This window comes from Pongo pygmaeus, chromosome 1, assembly GCF_028885625.2.
Source record: "Pongo pygmaeus isolate AG05252 chromosome 1, NHGRI_mPonPyg2-v2.0_pri, whole genome shotgun sequence".
In the NCBI taxonomy this organism is placed as follows: Eukaryota; Metazoa; Chordata; class Mammalia; order Primates; family Hominidae; genus Pongo; species Pongo pygmaeus.
In genome coordinates, this window is record NC_072373.2 from 121,819,192 (window position 1) to 121,835,726 (window position 16,535).

The 16,535-nt window shown below is 36.8% G+C and overlaps 1 protein-coding gene across 2 annotated transcripts in view; it reads left to right on the forward strand.

The window, feature by feature from the left end:
• The window catches only part of VAV3 (vav guanine nucleotide exchange factor 3), a 399,285-nt gene that overhangs the window by 106,092 nt on the left and 276,658 nt on the right, over positions 1–16,535 (forward strand). Inside the window, exon 1 of one of the 2 annotated variants that reach the window (XM_054494871.2) lies at positions 6,223–6,512. The exons of the other annotated variant lie outside the window; for it this stretch is intronic. Within the exon in view, the coding sequence (XP_054350846.1) occupies positions 6,297–6,512 (216 nt within the window). The 5' untranslated portion in view covers positions 6,223–6,296. Of the gene's footprint in view, positions 1–6,222; positions 6,513–16,535 lie in introns of those variants that run through there. 2 annotated transcript variants of the gene reach the window in all.

Sequence of the window (16,535 nt, forward strand, 5' to 3'; positions counted from 1 at the left end):
AAAATAAAATAATGAACTGGGCTTGGTGGTGTGCACCGGTAGTCCCAGCTATTCAGGAGGCTGAGGTGGGAGGAGGTCAAGGTTGCAGTGAGCTGTGATGGTGCCAGTCTACTCCAGCCTGAGTGACAGAACAAGACTCTGTCTCCAAAAATCAAAAAAAAAAAAAAAAAAAAAGCTCCTCAAGAATCTTTGAGAGTTTTGGAGTTTTAGGTGCTTGAATGCTAAGATTTTCATCTGGCTAACCAACAACAAAAAAGAGAAAACAAAAACACCCAAACCCCAAATTATTTAGACAGTATTTAAGCCATTTACACTTTGTCAAAAATGTTAGAATTCTGATTTATCCCTGCCTAAAACAACTGTGTAGTTTCAAGAACATTTAAAGAATGAGATGCCATATTCTTGCCCATGGGATTTCATTTCTATTGAGCATTTACCCAAATATTATTTGCTGTGACTCACACTTCCAGGATACTCTCATCTAGAGCATCAGTCCCCAGCCTTTTAGGTACCAGGGACTGGTTTCATGGAAGAAAATTTTTCCATGGACCGAGTACTGGGGGAATGGTTTGGGGGTGAAACCGTTCCACTTCAGATCATCAGGCATTAGATTCTTAAAAGGAGTGCACGACCTAGATCCCTCACATGCACAGTTCACAATAGGCTTCATGCTCCTATGAGAATCGAATGCCCTTGCTGATCTGACTCTAGGCAGAGCTCAGGCAGTAATGCTCACTCACCCACTGCTCACCTCCTGCTGTGCACCAGACTGGTACTGGTCTGGGGATTGGGTACCCCTGTTCTAGAAGTTTCACTGCTTTTTAAAATTTTCTTAGGTGGTATCTGACTTAAATTTTTCTTAGATTTTGGTTCTAAGAAATATAATAGTTAAAATTTCAAAAGCAATAGTTTTGAAGGAAGGTTTAGAAGAGAAGAAACTGTTTTTAGAAAATCTTGTATAATTTTCAGTGCTGTCAATATGTTGATCTCAAAATGAAGATCACATTTTTTTTTTTTTTTTCTTTTATTATTATTATTATTATACTTTAGGTTTTATGGTACATGTGCACAATGTGCAGGTAAGTTACATATGTATACATGTGCCATGCTGGTGCGCTGCACCCACCAACTCGTCATCTAGCATTAGGTATATCTCCCAATGCTATCCCTCCCCCCTCCCCCCACCCCACAACAGTCCCCAGAGTGTGATGTTCCCCTTCCTGTGTCCATGTGTTCTCATTGTTCAATTCCCACCTATGAGTGAGAATATGCGGTGTTTGGTTTTTTGTTCTTGCGATAGTTTACTGAGAATGATGATTTCCAATTTCATCCATGTCCCTACAAAGGACGTGAACTCATCATTTTTTATGGCTGCATAGTATTCCATGGTGTATATGTGCCACATTTTCTTAATCCAGTCTATCATTGTTGGACATTTGGGTTGGTTCCAAGTCTTTGCTATTGTGAATAATGCGGCAATAAACATACGTGTGCATGTGAAGATCACATTTTTAATCTTAGCCCTCTAACAGCAAAGAAATGGAAAGAAAGCAAGGAAATTTTCTTGTAGTTGAGTGGATTTTCCTCCTTTAGTTTAAATTGTGGTGGTGGTATATCTTTAAGAGCGGTTAACTCACTTAAGAGTGAAAAGAATTCCCTAAACTCAAAAAGTGTAAAATGTATAAGCATATTCTTTATTACATTTATTATTGCCAGAGTGGTTGTAGTTTGTTCAGGATTAACATTTTCTTTACCTATGTTGTTACTATATACTACTTGTTACATAAATAAAATCTGCACCAAAGTTGGGTCTTATAAATAATATAACATTTGTATCCTCTTTTTAATGAAAAATTTCCCATGTAGTCCATATAGCTTTCTTCCACATTTTTTCTGTCTCGAACTGCAGCTGATCTAAAAGGAATCTAGGAAGCATTCTTCATTCACCCTTTAAGAGGCCCAGCAAAGTCTTGGTAAAGTTGACAATTCTTTTTCTGAGACAGAAATCAGGCACAGTCAGTTGATAACTTCCCCCCTTTCATTCTGCATTCATTCTGAATATTTTATGACAAAAGCTTTTAGTTTTGTTACAGAAAAAAAATACAAAGCCCAGATTTGTCCAAAAGAACATACCGACAAGAAGGTCTACGGCAGTGAAACAGAAATTGAAAAGAGTTGAAATGGAATTTTTTTCCATGCTTCATATCCTCCATTGTTCCTAAACCTGTCCCATTCATTGTCATGGAAAATGTTACTACAGTCTAAAAAGTTATAACAAAGTTCAAAATTTATATTTAACTTAGGATTTTTAATAAGAATAGTAAAACAATAGGAATGGTGTTACTGTATTATTTACATACTTTAGTACTCCCTTTAGGGGTTGATTGATTTATTTTTTGGCTAAAAGTAATATATTAGCAATGTAACAATACCAAGGAAATCTTTGCTTTCATGGATAGCTTCTCTTTGGTACATGTTTATACCTCTGAATGTTGAACTTTCTGGATTTTGATATAAGTGAACATAGGCACATAGGATCATAAAATCCCAAGGCAGTCAGTGTTTCAGCAATGATTTCAGTTAATTAAGAAAACCAATTTAAGGAGAAAAAGGATGGCTCCTTAGTTTATTCACTGTAAATCAAATTATTTTATCTACTTTGTACAGTTTTGGGGAGGATTAAAACAGGCAATGCTGTATGTAAGGTTTTCAGCATACTGCCTGCCATTAGTGTGTGGTAGAAAAGTATCAGTTTATAAAATGTATGTTTAAACTTGATTTATGGGACAGAGGCAGTTCTTTGCATATTTCTATTTACATATTTTTCCTCTGTTTTTAAGTGAAACCTCTCTTCATTACAGTTTGTATTGAATAAATTGCATCAAATTCAGATTAAAGATACATACTTAATCTTTCTGAGGAACCCAATAAGAGTTAAAGAGGGATGGAAATAGAGATAAAGCAAAATACATAAAGTATTTACTACTCATTGCTCAGTAGTTATCAGTAGTCATGTAATAATTCATTACCTTTTAAAATTAGATGATAAATAGGCTGAACTATATGAAATTGCTAATATTTGACAAAAATTGCCATTTCTGGTGGTTTAACCCAATTCTTTGACTCTGGCTTACTAAGAAGACAAGGTATTTGTCCTAAAATGAGAAGAGCTGTTAATATGGATGGTGGAGTTGATGTTTCTGCCTGGCCTTTTTTGTTCCTGTGTGTGTAAAACTATAGCCATATGAGTGTATATTGTAGAGCGTCAGGTTTTCCTATAAACATTTTCCTTTAAGTTTAATGTTTCCTTTAAGTTCCAAAGAGGAATTAGAAACAGAATTGTGTGTAATAGAAAAGATTCTTGGAATGAGTCAGGGGACCTGGGTTTTCATAATAACTATAAAGACTTTTTCAGCTCTGTCTCTGATTGCCTGACTTCTCATTTGTTTAATTATCTTTTCGCAAGTCAACAAAAATTTAGTGTTGACTATTTGGAAGTCCGAATTATCATTAATTGGACTTGCTTTCAGCAGGTTATATGTGCTAACTAATACAATGTCTGTACTCATCTACCTGACTCTTTGCAAAATTGTATTTCTATAGTGGTAAATGATTGTCCTTAGTAATTACTGCTTAATATTGTTATGTCTTACTTACTGCATTTTAATTTTTTCAAGAATTTTAATTTGTGGTAGCAAAGCTAGACAGATGTAAGTTTTTTCCTAGACATTTATATAATTTCTGGAAAACAAAAAATATCTGAAAATAGGAATTGAGGTTAAGAACTTGGGAAAACTTTTTTTTATTGTTGTTACTCCTTGTGTTCACAAATAGTAACATCTGGAGTAGCTCATATCTGGCATCCTTTTTAGTAACATATTTCATTTTGCAAAGATCAAACATTGGTCATTGTCTCAAAGGATGATGTTAAAACAAATAAACCCTGAAAATCAATGAAGAATATTCTACTCTTTGAAATCTCATGCAGATATATCAATATCACCTGCAAAGAAATTTATGGTTTTCCATTCCATAGAAGTCTTTGAGAAAGTCTATCAAGAGCAAATCTAATGATGATTTATTCTTCTTTGAAGATAAACCTCATGAGTGCATGGGAGGTTAATGACATAAGTTTATATACATTCTCTTTGCTTAATTCTGTTACCTTGATTGTTCATAGGGAGAATGTGAAGTTGACAGGTGTTCCCTATTTAGCATTGTAAAAATCAGCTAAACCTTGTTTAGGTTGTTGAATATTTTACTTAATACTCTGTCACTTTAGCATGTATTTTTTTTTAGAAAGGCAATTCTGAGACTGATTGACCCCAGAATATGGGGAGAAATTTGTGGCCATTTTTATGATGGATGACAAGGTTTTACACATCTTTAGAATGGATATTATTTTTTTGAAAAATGACTTGCATATTTGCCTTCATACTTTTTTTTTTTAAGAGACAGGATCTTATCAGTTGAGAACCTTATTAGTTGAGGTTCTCTAGAGGGACAGCACTAATAGGATATATATCTCATATATCATATATCATATACATCATATATCATATATCATATATATCATATATCATATATGATATATATCATACAGGATATATGATACATATGATATATATCATACAGGATATATGATACATATGATATATATCATACAGGATATATGATACATATGATATATATCATACAGGATATATGATACATATGATATATATCATACAGGATATATGATACATATGATATATATATCATGTGATATGTGATATGTATTGTGATATGATACATATGATATATATGTATACATGTGATACATATGATATATATCATATGTATCATTCATTGTCATGGAAAATATTACTACAGTCTAAAAAGTTATAACAAAGTTCAAAATTTATATTTAACTTAGGATTTTTAATAAGAATAGAATATATATCATATATATCATATATATGAGAATTTATTAGGTAGTTTTAATTCACACCACCACAAGGTCCCACAGTAGGCTGTCTGCAAGCTGAGGAGCAAGGAAGCTAGTCTGAATCCCAAAGCTGAAAAACTTGGAGTCTGATGTTTGAGGGCAGGAAGCATCCAGCATGGGAGAAAGATGTAGGCTGAGAGGCTAAGCCAGTCTAGCCTTTTCGTGTTTTTCTGCCTGCTTTATATCCTGGCCATGCTGGCAGCTGATTAGTTGGTGCCCACCCAGATTAAGGGTAGGTCTGCCTTTCCCAGCCCACTGACTCAAATGTTAATCTTCTTTGGCAACACCCTCACAGACACACCCATGATGAAAACTTTACATCCTTCAATCCAATCACGTTGATACTCAGTATTAACCATCACACCATATCATCCACAGTGGAGTGCAATGGTGCAATCCTAACTCACTGTAACCTCAAACTCTTGGGCTCAAGCGACCCTCCTGCCTCAGCCTGCCAAGTAACTAGGACTATAGGCACACACAACACCACACCCAGCTAATTTTTAAAGTTTTTGTAGAGATGAGGTCTCACCATGTAGCTCAGGCTGGTCTTGAACTCCTGTGCTCAAGTGATCCTCTAGCCTCCGCCTCCCAAAGTGCTGGGATTACAGGTGTGAGCCACCGTGCCTGGCCTTCCTTCATACTTAGAAATTGCATGAATCATTAGATTTTTGTAGTAAAAAACAAAAATCTCATATTTGCTCTATTAGATAGGTTTCAGCCAATTTTCGAGAAGCTGGTTAGTAAACAAGAGAATTAAACTTGAGAACAAAATAAAGTGCCATCAATTAGTTATCATAACTTTGATAGGCAATTTAAATTAGCTATTATAACAGTAATTTTTTTTTTTATATTTCTGTCCTGGGGGAAAAGTACCATTTAAAATTTCATGTGTCATTTGATCAGTAAATCAGCATATTAGATAGAAATTTCAGCTGTCTACTCATAAAAAATGTTATATTCTGGTTTGGCTTTGGCTCAAATCAGAAAATTGCTATATAAAAATTTACAGAATAATGCAATACCCTCTACTCAATAGCTCCCAACTACTAAGAATATTATAAATGTAAGCAGTTTTCAGGAACATAGCAATGTGGGATATTTCACTGGAATGATTGTAAACCACAATTAATCACATTTCTGTGACTGCCATCAGTACCATCACCTTCCTTCAGTGTCTCACCTTGTATTTGGGAATCCCAGATTTCATGTCGGCTTTTGAGTAGTCCTGCTGCTGACCATAGGCTTTTCTCTCCTCTTGCTTCTCACCCACTCCACCTGTGTCACAGTGTCATTTGTGAGCTTGCTTATGAGTGTGCATGGGGTGGTCTCCTACTCAGAACATGCCCGGCTGTGTTTCTGTTGCTTCCTAGCTGCCTCTGCAGCTTCTGTGAGGGAAGACCGTTGGGCACCAATGGTACTGAAGCCTTTGGACCTCAAGCACCACACTGTTTTCTGGGTAGAAGTGGAAGGAGCCTGTGCTCTCAGCTTTCTCCACACATTTTCCTTTCTCTGGATTCAGCAGGTATTTTTCTAGAGTTGACACAAAGGAAGAGCTGTGAGACATCTTCCTGTATCTTGCCTTTGAGTCCTCTTTTTTTCTCCCTGGCTGCTTTGTTATTAGGCTGAATTCTTTTTCATTAGGTTTTGTAGTCCCTCATACTATTAGATTTCTTGTGGGTCACCCTACCAGTCCTAAGAAGGACATCAGTCATATTTGAAACTCATAGATTTGGGGTAGGCTCCAGTTGTTACACAATTCCTGCCCCTGCTCTTAACAAATTTAACATATAAATGAAATTAGCAGGCCTGGTGGGGTGGCTCACACCTGTAATCTCTGCACTTTGGGAGGCCCAGTCCTGTTGATCCCTTGAGCTCAGGAGCTAGAGACCAGCCTGGGCAACATGGCAAAACCACATCTCTACAAAAAAATACAAAAATTATCTGTGCATGGTGGCATGCAGCTGTAGTTGCAGCTACTCGGGAGGCTGAGGTGGGAGGATCGCTTGAATCCAGGAGGTTGAGGCCACAGTGAGCCGTGATTGTGCCACTGCACTCTAGCCTGGGTGACAGAGCAAGACCCTGTCTCAAAAAAATAAAATAAAATAAATAAAGTTAAATACCAGAGATTTCTTGAAGAGCCTTTTTTGTGACAGACAGTGGAATACTGTTCACCAAACCCATTTCTTCTTGTTTTGGGGTACATAGGCAGATTATATTTCCAAGCCTCCTTGCAGTTAGACTTAGCCATGTGACCAAGTTTTAGCCAGTGGATTGTGTGTAGCAGTAATGTGTACCATTCCCAGACCTGACCCATAAAAACATTCGATGTGCTGTCTTCCCTGGTTTTGTTTTTGTGTATTTTCTCCAAACACCAACTGAGTACAGAGGTTTTGGCTTTAGAAGATGGCAAAGGCACAAAGGGATGGATGCTGGGTCGCTATGTAGGGGAAAGTCATCTGCTAACCAGAAACACCATTGAGGGATTATTATGTGAATGAAATTAAACTTTAGCATGTTAAAATACAGAATTTTAGGGTCTGTTACAGCAGTTAGTGTTATGCTTTCACATCATTTTTCAGCAGTTCTCAACCTTTTTCACCTTCACATACCTGAGAGAAGAGACCCTCCCATCATGTTCGTGATTCACTATGGCAGGGAAAGATAGTCTCAAGAAGGTCAGGGAGGTCATTATGACATACTGCAAAAGTGGTTGAGCAGGAAAATTGCAGAGAAATGTCATTAGATTTAGCAACATCTAGAGCACTGTTAAAACAATTTCAGTAGAGTGGAAGTAGTAGGAGATGAGATTGCAGAAGCATGAGAAATAAATGGTAGATGAACACATGGAGTTGGTGAATGAAGTTATCTGATATATTAGATTCCATCAACGTAATCATAAGATTGCAAAATTTGTGGAAAACAAGGGAATTGTTTTTTGTTGAAGCCATTTGTTAAAAGATTTTAAGGTGAAGATCTTCAGCAAGGTAGTAATAAGGTAAATATGTATCTGTTTGCCCAGGGTGGTGTCGGCTTATGTCTGTTAACGTAGCATAATTTTATTTTATTTTATTTTTTTAGGCAGAGTCTTGCTCTGTTGCCCAAGCTGAAATGCAGTGGTACAATCTCGGCTAACTGCAACCTCTGCCTCCCAGGTTCAAGTGATTCTCATGTCCCATCCTCCAGAGTAACTGGGATTACAGGCGCACGCTACCATGCCCGGCTAATTTTTGTATTTTTTAATAGAGATGGGGATTTGCCATGTTGGCCAGGCTGGCCTCGAACCCCTGGCCTCAAGTTATCTGCTGGTCTCAGCCTCCCAAAGTGGTGGGATTACAGGCTTGAGCCACCATGCCCGGCCCGTAGCATAATTATTCATAGTGACCTTTCACTCTTAGCAATATCCCACCTTAGAAAAAAAAAATACAGTTACCCCTACACTGTGACAACCTAATATGCATACACAGGGGGTTCAGATCTGAAAGAGTGGCTGTTAAACACATAGAAAGTTAGCTCAAAAATAAATTGTCTGTGGAATATTCTTTAGTTACCTCTTATGAAGGAGTTAAAATACTGTTTCTTGGTTTACTTAAGGACATTGTCAGATTAGCCCTAATATAGGATTGTGTTTAGGAAATAGAATGTTGGATAACCTTCATTGATCTTGATTCTCTTTTGATCTATTTTTGTTTCTCTGGCTTTTCTCTTTCTGTGATGGTCTTTCTGTGTCCTGCTTTGTGATCAAAAATCACTTTTTTTTTTTTTTAAAAGACATTAAAAGAACTTGCAGCACTATAAATGAATTTTTTTTTTTGGTTCTTGAGGGATGGGGGAGGATCTTCCTGAGTATAGAAACAAGAACTTGTACAGAAGGTGATACATTTTCATTTATGAAAATAGAAAACTTACGTATCTCAAAAAGTACCCCCAAATAAGAGGCACATATGGCAAACTCTGACAAAATACATATTATTTATGGAAAATATAGTGTTAAAAGTTTTATTCTCCATAAAAAGTAAATAATGGATTACAATAGAAAACACTTGTCTCCTATGTTGCAGCATAGATTATTGCATTTAATATTCCCAGCTCCATTCTGTTATTATCTCAGTTTCACAGATGATGGTTAGGTAACTTGCCATAGCCACATGACTAATAAGTGGTAGAGAAGGGATTTTGAACCCATGGGGTTGGATTCCAGAGCACAAGCTCTTAACTGCTTCTCTCCTAGATCAGTACATAAATGGAAAACTCAAAAGAAGAATGCTCAAAAAACAGTTTTCACCCACATCCGTGTGCACATACTTGCATACACTTATTAATATGAGTGACCAGTAAACATGCTTTAAAACCTGTTGAAAATGATGGCAAAAATCAATACAAATAAAAAAAAAACCCACAAGCCTTCATTTTTGTCTATTAGATTGGCACATCTTTTCTTTCCTATGAAAATACTGAGAATTGATAAAGGTGGTGTGAAATGTTGGTGATCCTATCCTTTGAATAGCATTTGCCTAGTGAAATGCACTCTTTTAGATAGAGTGGTTGCTGATAAACCATTTTTGGTTAGGATTTGCTATGGTGTATCTAAAACCTTAAAATTGTTTATGGTCTTTGACCTAGTAAATATACTTTTAAGACATTAATAAAAGTAAATATTCAGAGAGTCTTACATACTTAAGATACCAGTTGATATATGTAATGTTAATTTAATAATTTGGAATAAAAACTAACACCCATTCAATAGAAGAAAGTTGGTTAAATGAGTTTTCAGAACTTCATAAAATGGAGAACTCTGCAGCCATTTAAATATTTTAGAAGAATAATGGAATGAAATAAATCCTCACAATTAATGAAAAGTATCTAATAAAACAGTATGTAAACCATGATCTCCAGTTTTATTAAGATTATATATGTAAGCCTGGAACGAAGCTTGCCAAAATGTTAACTGTGTTTGTTTTTCAGTGGCTAGATTCGAGGTGATTTTTATTTCTTATTTTACAAATTTTTGTATACAGTGACTTTGTCTTCCTTAATTGGAGACTCATTTTATTTTAAAAGTACTTAAGACTGAAGAGTCCTTTAGGAACATACCTGTGTCTTCAAATTATTTTTTTGGAAGGTTGAGAATTATGCATAGAGAGGAACAGGGAAACTAAAAAGGGAATTTCATCATCCTTATAAGGGAAGAATGTATAGTTCCATTGAAAATGTGTATTAAAGGTATAGGTACAGTCTTAGTTCCATTTTAATAAACAATTCAAACCTCTAGTAGTCATTCCTCTGGCCTCAGTTGCTTAGCACCAGAATCGTTAGTTGGAGGTATGATAACTTAATTGTACCTCTGAACATAGCCTTTCCGGAATCAGTTCTGCCTCAATGAGGATTACAGATTAAAAGCAATCTCACTGTATTGTAATTGAAATTGAGAATTATATTTCCATTTTATTGTATCTAGTAAAACCTGAAACTCTTGAAAAACTTTTTTTAAAAAATCAACAAACTTGTAAAATAGTATCAGTTACTGTATTTTCTCAAATATAAACAAGGCGCTCTACTGAATTGATCACAAATTTTTCTAAGTGGGTAGATTCATATATTTGCTGAAACACATTTAGCTGATGCTGCCTAATGGTGACATTAGATACTTCTTAAAAAATCTTGTCTATTATGTTTATTTCCAGCAACATCCTGATTTGGCAAGAATTATTTTTCAGAGCCTGTTGCCTTTGGGGACAGCATCCTGTGGGAGCACTTCTGTTTCCTTTTGACTTCCTGTGTATTTAAAGAGCTCTTAACAAGTGTAGGGTATGTGGTGACTTTTTTATCTTGCAAATAAATATGAAAATCTTGTTCTGTGGCTCAGTATAAAATGAATAAATGCTTTCCAGCTTAATAGGCAGGAACATTTAAGATTAAAGGTAAAATGAAAATAAAATGAAAATTCACTATTGAAACAAAAATTTGCTTTTTTTTTTTCTGAGTGTTTTTCTAGTTCAAATATGCTGGGTATTAGCAGTCAAATTAAAACTGAATAGATATGACAGTGACCCTTTTATAACACATTTGTTTAAGGCCAGATGATACAGATGATTACAAATGCTTGTAAGCCAAGTGATAGCTCTTCTCCTTTCCTCCTCTAATGAGTCCCCTTCCTCTAGCTTTGGGAATGAGGGCCGGCTTTCTTGTTCATGTGGCAGCTGCTTCTGTGCACTTCTTCTCAGCTCTGTCTTGTTCCCAGCCTTACCTTGGGCCCCTGCTGCTTTTGCTGCTTATTGCCACCTAGAATTCAGGATAACTTTTCTCCCTTCAAGTTCTGTTGCTGTGGAGGGCAATGCCAAGGGCACACTTACCTTTACTGTTGCTTGGTTTCCCACTATGCAGCTATCCGAAAGGAAATATATATATGTGTGGTAGCCTTTATTAGATGTTTGCAGATAATAGAGAGGAATGACAATTAGGAAGAGAAACCTTAAAAATAGGTGATCAGTCTGGCTCTACAAGTTAAAAGGAAGAAAACTTTATTTTTTCTTTCTTTTTTTAAAAAAATTATACTTCTGGGATACATGTGCAGAACGTGCAGGTTTGTTACATAGGTATACTTGATGGTGGTTTGCTTCACCAATCAACCCGTCATCTACATTAGGTACTTCTCCTAATGCAATCCCTCCCCTTGCCCCCAACCCTGCGACAGGCCCTGATGTGTGATGTTCCCCTCCCTGTGCCCATCTGTTCTCACTGTTCAGCTCACACTTATAAGTGAGAACATGCCGTGTTTGTTTTTCTGTTCCTGTGTTAGTTTGCTGATAATGATGGTTTCCAGCTTCATCCATGTCCCTGCAAAGAACATGATCTGATTCTTTTTTATGTGTGCACAGTATCCCAAGGTGTTTATGTGCCACATTTTCTTTATCCAGTCTATCATTGATGGGCATTTAGGTTGGTTTGAAGTCTTTGCTATTGTGAATAGTGCTGCAATAAACATACGTGGGCATGTGTCTTTATAGTAGAATTATTTATAATCCTTTGGATATATACCCAGTAATGGGATTGCTGGGTCAAATGGTATTTCTAGTTCTAGATCCTTGAGGAATCGCCACACTGTCTTCCACAATAGTTGAAACTGATTTACACTCCCACCAATGGTGTAAAAGCGTTCCTGTTTCTCCATATCCTCTCCAACATATGTTGTTTCCTGACTTTTTAATGATCGCCATTCTAAGTGGCATGAGATGGTATCTCATGGTTTTGATCTGAATTTCTCTAATGACCAGTGATGATGACCTTTTCTTCATATGTGTGTTGGCTGCATAAATGTCTTTTTTTGAGAAGTGTCTGTTCATATCCTTTGCCCACTTTTTGATGGGGTTGTTTGTTTTTTCTTGTAAATGTGTTTAAGTTCCTTGTAGATTCTGGATATTAGCCCTTTGTCAGATGGATAGATTGCAAAAATTTTCTCCCATTCTGTAGGTTGCCTGTTCACTCTGTTGATAGTTTCTTTTGCTGTGTAGAAGATCTTTAATTAGATCCCATGTGTCAATTTTGTCTTTTGTTGCCATTGCTTTTGGTGTTATAGTCATGAAGTCTTTGCCTATGCCTGTGTCCTGAGTGGTATTGCCTAGGTTTTCTACTAGGGTTTTTATGGTTTTAGGTCTTATGTTTAAGTCTTTAATCCATCTTAAGTTAATTTTTGTATAAGGTATAAGGAAGGGGTCCAGTTTCAGTGTTCTGCATATGGTTAGCCAGTTTTCCCAACACCATTTATTAAATAGGGAATCCTTTCCCCATTGTTTTTTTTTTTGTGTTAGGTTTGTCAAAGATCAGATGGCTGTAGATGTGTGGTGTTATTTCTGAGGCCGCTGTTCTGTTCCGTTGGTCAATATATCTGTTTTGGTACCAGTACCATGCTGTTTTGGTTACTGTAGCCTTGTAGTATAGTTTGAAGTCAGGTAGTGTGATGCTTCCAGCTTTGTTCTTTTTGCTTAGGATTGTCTTGGCTATACAGACTTTTTTTTTTTTTTTGGTTGCGTATGAAATTTAAAGTAGTTTTTTCTAATTCTGTGAAGAAAGTCAATGGTAGCTTAATAGGGATAGCATTGAATCTACAAATTACTTTGGGTGATATGGCCATTTTCACGATATTGATTCTTTCTATCCATGAGCATGGAATGTTCTTCCATTTGTTTGTGTCCTCTTTTATTTCGTTGAGCAGTGGTTTGTAGTTCTCCTTGAAGAGGTCCTTCACATCCCTTGTAAGTTGGATTCCTAGGTATTTTATTCTCTTTGTAGCAATTGTGAATGGAAGTTCACTCATGATTTGGCTCTCTGTTTGTCTATGATTGGTGTATAGGAATGTTTGTGATTTTTGCACATTGATTTTGTATCCTGAGACTTTGTTAAAGTTGCTTATCACCTTAAGGAGATTTTGGGCTGAGACGATGGGATTTTCTAAATATACGATCATATCATCTGCAAACAGAGACAATTTGACTTCCTCTCTTCCTATTTGAATGCCCTTTATTTGCTTATCTTTCCTGATTGCCCTGTCCAGAACTTCCAATGCTGCGTTGAATAGGAGTGGTGAGAGAGGGCATCCTTGTCTTGTGCTGATTTTCAAAGGGAATGCTTCCAGGTTTTGCCCATTCAGTATGATATTGGCTGTGGGTTTGTCATAAATACCTCTTATTGTTTTGAGATACATTCCATCAGTACCTACTTTATTGAGAGTTTTTGAGGTGTTGAATTTTATCAAAGGCCTTTTCTGCATCTATTGAGATAATCATGTGGTTGTTTTGTCATTGGTTCTGTTTATGTGATGGATTATGTTTATTGATTTTCATGTGTTGAACCAGCCTTGCATCCCAGGGATGAAACTGACTTTATTGTGATGGATAAGCTTTTTGATGTGCTGCTGGATTCAGTTTGCCCGTATTTTTTTTTTTTTTTTTTTTGAGATGGAGTCTTGCTCTGTCGCCCAGGTTGGAGTGCAGTGGCATGATCTTGGCTCACTGCAAGCTCCGCCTCTAGGGTTCATGCCATTCTCCTGCCTAACCCTCCTGATTAGCTGGGACTACAGGCACCCGCCACCATGCCCAGCTAATTTTTTGTGTTTTTAGTAGAGACAGGGTTTCACCGTGTTAGCCCGGATGGTCTCGATCTCCTCATCTTGCAATTTGCCCTCCTCGGCCTCCCAAAGTGCTGGGATTACAGACGTGAGCCACCGCACCTGACCGGTTTGCCAGTATTTTATTGAGGATTTTTGCATTGATGTTCATCAGAGATATTGGCCTGAAGTTTTCTTTTTTTTGTTGTGTCTCTGCCAGGTTTTGGTATCAGGACTGGCCTCAAAATGAGTTAGGAGGAGTCTCTCTTTTTCTATTATTTGGAATAGCTTCAGAATGAATGGTACAAACTCCTCTCTGTACCGCTGGTAGAATTCAGCTGTGAATCTCTCTGGTCCTGGGCTTTTTTTAGTTGGTCAGCTGTTAATTACTGCCTTAATTTCAGAACTTGTTATTGGTCTGTGCAGGGATTCAAATTATTCCTGGTTTAGTCTTGGGAGGGTGTATGTTTCCAGAAATTTACCCATTTCTTCTTCATTTTCTAGTTTATTTGCGTAGAGGTGTTTATAGTATTCTCTGATGGTAGTTTGTATTTCTGTGGAATCAGTGGTGATATCCCCTTTATCATTTTTTATTATGTCTTTTGATTCTTCTCTCTTTTCATCTTTATTAGTGTGGCTAGCGGTCTATTTTGTTAATCTTTTCAAAAAACCAGCTCCTGGATTCATTGATTTTTTTGAAGGGTTTTTTGTGTCTCTATCTCCTTCATTTCTGCTCTGATCTTAGTTATTTCTTGCCTTCTGTTAGCTTTTGAATTTCTTTGCTCTTGCTTCTCTAGTTCTTTTAACCGTGATATTAGGGTGGCAATTTTAGATCTTTCCTGCTTTCTCCTGTGGGCATTTAGTGCTCTAAATTTCCCTCTCAACACTGCTTTAGCTGTGTCCCAGAGATTCTGGCACATTGTTTCTTTGTTCTTATTGGTTTCAAAGAACTTATTTATTTTGGCCTTAATTTCGTTATTTACCCAGTAGTCGTTCAGGAGCAGGTTGTTTAGTTTCCTTGTAGTTGTGTGGTTTTGAGTGAGTTTCTTAATCCTGAGTCCTAATTTGAGTGCACTGTGGTCTGAGAGACGGTTTTTTGTGATTTCCATTCTTTTACATTTGCTGAGGAGTGTTTTACTTCCAATTATGTGGTCAATTTAGAATAAATGCAATGTGGTGCTGAGAAGATTATATATTCTGTTGATTATAGGGTGGAGAGTTCTGTAGATGTCTATTAGGTCCAGTTGGTCCAGAGCTGATTTTAAGTCCTGAATATCCTTGTTAATTTTCTGTTTCGTTGATCTGTTTAATATTGACAGTGGGGTGTTAAAGTCTCCCACTATTATTGTGTGGGAGTCGAAGTCTCTTTGTAGGTCTCTAAGGACTTGCTTTATGACTCTGGGTGCTCCTGTATTGGGTACATGTATATTTAGGGTAGTTAGCTCTTGTTGCATTCATCCCTTTACCATTATGTAATGGCCTTTTTTGTCTTTTTTGATCTTTGTTGGTTTAAAGTCTGTTTTGTCAGAGACTCAGAGACTAGAATTGCAACCGCTCCTTTTATTTTTTGTTTTCCATTTGTTTGGTAAATATTCCTCCATCCCTTTATTTTGAGCCTATGTGTGTCTTTGCATGTGAGATGGGTCTCCTGAATACAGCACACCAATGGGTCTTGACTCTTTATCCAATTTGCCAGTCTGTGTCTTTTAATTGGGGCATTTAGCCCATTTACATTTAAGGTTAATATTGTTATGTGTGAATTTGATCCTGTCATTATGATGCTAGCTGTTTATTTTTCCCATTAGTTAATGCAGTTTCTTCATAGTGTTGATGGTCTTTACAATTTGGTATGTTTTTGCAGTGGCTGGTATTGGCTTTTCCTTTCCATATTTAGTGCTTCCTTCAGGAGCTCTTGGAAGGCAGGCCTGGTGGTGATAAAATCTCTCAGCATTTGCTTGTTTGTAAATGATTTTGTTTCTCCTTTGCTTATGAAGCTTAGTTTGGCTGGATATGAAATTCTGGTTGAAAATTCTTTTCTTTAAGAATGTTGCATATTGGTCCCCACTCTTTTCTGGTTTCTAGGGTTTCTGCAGAGAGATCCACTGTTAGTCTGATGGGCTTCCCTTTGTGGATAACCTGACCTTTCTCTCTGGCTGCCCTTAACATTTTTTCCTTCATTTCTGCCTTGGTGGATCTGATAATTATGTGTCTTGGGGTTGCTCTTCTCGTGGAGTATCTTAGTGGTATTGTCTGTATTTCCTGAATTTGAATGTTGGCCTGTCTTGCTAGTTCGGGGACGTTCTCCTGAATAATATCCTGAAGTGTGGTTTTGAACTTGGTTCCATTCTCCCCGTCACTTTCAGGTACACCAATCAAATGTAGGTTTGGTCTTTTCACATAGTTTCATTATTTGTTGGAGTCTTTGTTTGTTCCTTTTCATTCTTT